The sequence below is a fragment of the Medicago truncatula genome, chromosome 3, assembly GCF_003473485.1.
Source record: "Medicago truncatula cultivar Jemalong A17 chromosome 3, MtrunA17r5.0-ANR, whole genome shotgun sequence".
In the NCBI taxonomy this organism is placed as follows: Eukaryota; Viridiplantae; Streptophyta; class Magnoliopsida; order Fabales; family Fabaceae; genus Medicago; species Medicago truncatula.
In genome coordinates this window covers 54,521,307-54,525,180 of record NC_053044.1, presented here as the reverse complement: position 1 = coordinate 54,525,180, position 3,874 = coordinate 54,521,307, and the positions used below count along the sequence as shown (strand labels likewise).

Sequence of the window (3,874 nt, the reverse complement as noted above, 5' to 3'; positions counted from 1 at the left end):
ATTGATCAAAAAATAAATAAATAAATAGCCATTAGTTTAATCAATCATGTTTAATCCTTTTTTTTTCTTGTCTGATAAAGTGACAAGTACTACCAATACTCACACATAATTATGAGGTGTCTGATTTGAACTCGGATGAAAGTGTCTGACCTAACATTATCAGCATTACTACATCGTATGAACAATTCAGTTAATTTTGGATGACTAATAAAAAATTTAGTTGTTCCTATCCAATTGAATAAGATCTAATTTTGATCGAATTTTAGACATCCATATTATAAATCATAATTTCTTTTATTAATATTGTAATATATGACGGTTTCCTTTTATAATTGGCCTACAAAATACTTACATCTACAACAAGATATCCTTGTTGATGTAAAAATACATATATTATCTTTATATAAAAAATTTGATGGAGTTTTGATCAAATAATTAATTGAATTGATCAACATTTTTTTCTTAAGCATTGTTTCAAGATAGTGTTATTAAGCATTCACTTGAATTTCAATTCCCACTGAAATATGTATCAACCAAACACATTTTCGATTTTTTAGTTTTCAAAATATATTTTTAAAATAAATTTATCAAACAAGTGTTTTCATTTTTCATCTCTAAAACTGTTTTTAAAAACAGGATTACCAAACAAGATTTTTTTTCTTTTTCTTCTTAAAAAGGCTTCTTAAAAATAGATTTACAAAAGGGTATTTAAAAACAGATCCTTAATTTTTTTTTTTTAAATTATCCTCTATTTAAATTGAAAATAACATATACCGAAACACATTTTTTTATTTAACCTTTACATAGAGACAATACCGAAGGTAGATTTTTTTTTTTTTGAAAGAATACCGAAGGTAGATTTAAAACTAAACATTCAAACGGTCTGAATATCAATGAACTTTTTATCTATGAAAAAAATAATTGACATTTAGTGATAATTTTCATATGTCGCTAGAAGCCAATTTTCTTGTTTTTTTAAAAATTAAGCCTAAATCGCAAGCTGCATTTGTCCATTCTCGCTCCATTATGGACAATGCTCTGACGAGATACGAAATTCTTCATCATATGCGTTGTAAATTGAAAGGGAAGAAAGGCGAAGTAGCTTTGAAACTTGATATATCAAAAGCTTTTGATAGTGTCAGTTGGTCCTACATCCAATCCATCCTTCACAAGCTAGGCTTTTGTTCGTAGTGGATAACCTGGATGATGATGTGCATCACCTCAGTTGAATATCATGTCATACCAGAACGTGGTCTTCGACAAGGTTGTTCGCTCTCACCCTATCTGTATATCATCTGTGCAGAAGGCCTCTCAGCTGTTATAAAGAATCACGAACTTAGAGGTAAATTACACGGTACATGCATCTGTCAGCCACCTCCTTTTTGCGGACGACAACTTTCTTTTTTGTAGAGCAACAACAACTGAAGCTCACAACCTAAAGGAAATCCTCTATCAATATGAGAAAGCTTAAGGGTTAGCAATCAACTTTCAGAAATCCGCCATTGCATTCAGCACAAATACGCACCATGATTCTCGAAATGCCATCACAAATATCCTTGGTGTTACTAATTCTATCTGAAGTGGTAAATACTTAGGCCTCCCGTCTATAGTAGGCCGTAACAAGAAATCTATCTTCTCTTACATCAAAGACAGAATATGGAAGAAGTGCCAATCTTGGAGCGCTCGTCCCCTATCTCGAGCCGGGAAAGAAGTTTTGATTAAATCAGTTGCCCAAGCCATTCCAACTTATTGTATGAGGGACTTTCTCATTCCTAGTTCTTTATGTGAGGAATTAGAAAGGATAATGAATTCTTTCTATTGGGGCTCTAAACAGAATGGTCGTCGCGGTATCAATTGGATGAAATGGGAAAAGTTAACCCTCCACAAAAGTCTTGGAGGCCTAGGCTTTTGCGATATGGAAGCTTTCAACCTTTCAATGCTCGGTAAGCAAAACTGGAAACTCATGACAAACTCTAACTCCTTACTCACTCGTATTCTCAAAGCCAAATACTTCCCTCGTCGGGACTTCTTGGATGCCCCTATTGGTCATAATCCAAGTTACACATGGAGAATTCTTTGGAGTACTCAATATCTGCTTACCTTGGGTCATAGATGGAAGATTGGAGATGGTTCAAAAATAAATGTATGGTCTATGCCATGAATTCGAAGCCTCCCCTCCCACAAACATTCTACTCATCCGCCCCCCATCTTGAAGAGCTTACAGTAAGTCAACTCTTGAATCCAGACTCCCTCTCATGGAATTACACGTTGGTCCAATCTATTCTTAATCCACAAGATGTTGTTGCCGTAACTTCTATTCCCTTACATGTTCGCTTAATGGAAGACACTTGTTTGTGGAATGCTTCGTATGACGGAAAGTACACAGTAAAGTCAGCCTATCGCATATGCGTCGATCTCCTCCATTCAACTACAGATTCAATTCACTATCCATGGATGAACCTGTGGAAACTAAAGACTCCACATCGCGTCGGCTCATTCCTTTGCCGTCTTGCTCATCAATGCTTGCCTACACGCACAAATCTCAACACGAGAGGCATTCCATGTGACGATTCGTGTGTTATATGTGAATCACTGTTGAAACTCATATGCACCTTTTCTTTGTTTGTTCCAAGGCTACGGAATTTTGGGATCATATTGGCATGGGAAATCAAATTCGTGAGCTGCTGCAACAGGCTAATGATTTCACTTCTATTATCTCTATACGAACAACAAATAGCTGCTATGTTATGCTGGAGTTTGTGGAAGACACGAAACACAAAACTTTGGGAGGCTTTAGACACAACTTCGTCCTTCACCGTCTCGCGAACGAAAGACACCCTTCATGAATGGAGCTGTATGCAAAGAGTAAAACCCCATGTCCTGAATGTGGAGTACCCTACCTCTTGGACAAAACCACCAGCTGGTGTGATCAAATGTAATGTAGACGCTGCAATATTCCACAACAACACGATAGGATACAGAATGTGTTTCCGAAACTCTGTGGGCCACTTCTTGATGGGGAAATCTGCCCACCTTCACTCCTCAGTATTTGTCCTAGAAGCAGAAGCTCTTGCATTGCTTGCAGCAATCAACACGGCCATTTCACTTGGTTACCACAATGTTATGTTTGAAACTGACAGCAAGTTGCTTGCAGATGCCATAATTTCTTCTTCATCCTTCCACAATGAGCTCGGGGACCTGCTAGTTCAGTGTAGGGGTCTCTTGGCTACCAACTTCGACTTTATAGTGTCGTTTATTCGGAAGCAAGCGAATAGGGTTGCACATAGCATAGCTAGAGCATCCTTATGCCATCCTAGCCCCCATATCTTTTATATTGTATCAGATGATCTGTACTCTATAATTATTAATGAAATGCATTAATTCTGCTTTTACTTAAAAAAATAAAATAAAATAAAGCCTAAATTTTTTTTAAACCCACCTCTATAGGTTTTGTTTAAAAAATGACTCTATAGAGATTGGTATTAAGATGAAACGCTTCTACTCTCTATATATGTATGTATCTCGGATAAATATAAGTGCATTGCATACTTTATATTTCTATACTATATTTTGTCAAAATATATAATATATATATATATATATATATATATATATATATATATATATATATATATATATATATATATATATATAAAGAAAACTACCCCTTTCAGCACACTTTTGGGTTGAACTTTTCTTTTCAAAAATACCCTTAATTTTTAATTTTAAATACAAATAACACAAGTAACAAATAAACAAGAATAAATTTAATTTAAGGATAAAACTTACGTACAATTCCTTATGAACTGTTCTTACTGTTAGCCAATTATAAAATAACACATTGTGGTAACAATATTTCATATTACTTCCACAA

General features: G+C 34.8%; 1 protein-coding gene across 1 annotated transcript; it reads left to right on the top strand.

Annotated features, from left to right (window-relative positions):
• Nucleotides 1-2,157: 2,157 nt before the first annotated feature.
• LOC112420290 (uncharacterized) lies at nucleotides 2,158-3,381 on the top strand. The gene has a single exon (XM_024779076.1). The coding sequence runs from the start codon at nucleotides 2,158-2,160 to the stop codon at nucleotides 3,379-3,381; it is 1,224 nt and encodes a 407-aa protein (XP_024634844.1).
• The last annotated feature ends 493 nt before the right edge of the window (nucleotides 3,382-3,874 follow it).

Excerpts from the sequence above, each read along its gene's own strand:
- LOC112420290 (XM_024779076.1), top strand. The coding sequence starts at position 2,158 with ATGAATTCGAAGCCTCCCCTCCCACAAACATTCTACTCATCCGCCCCC.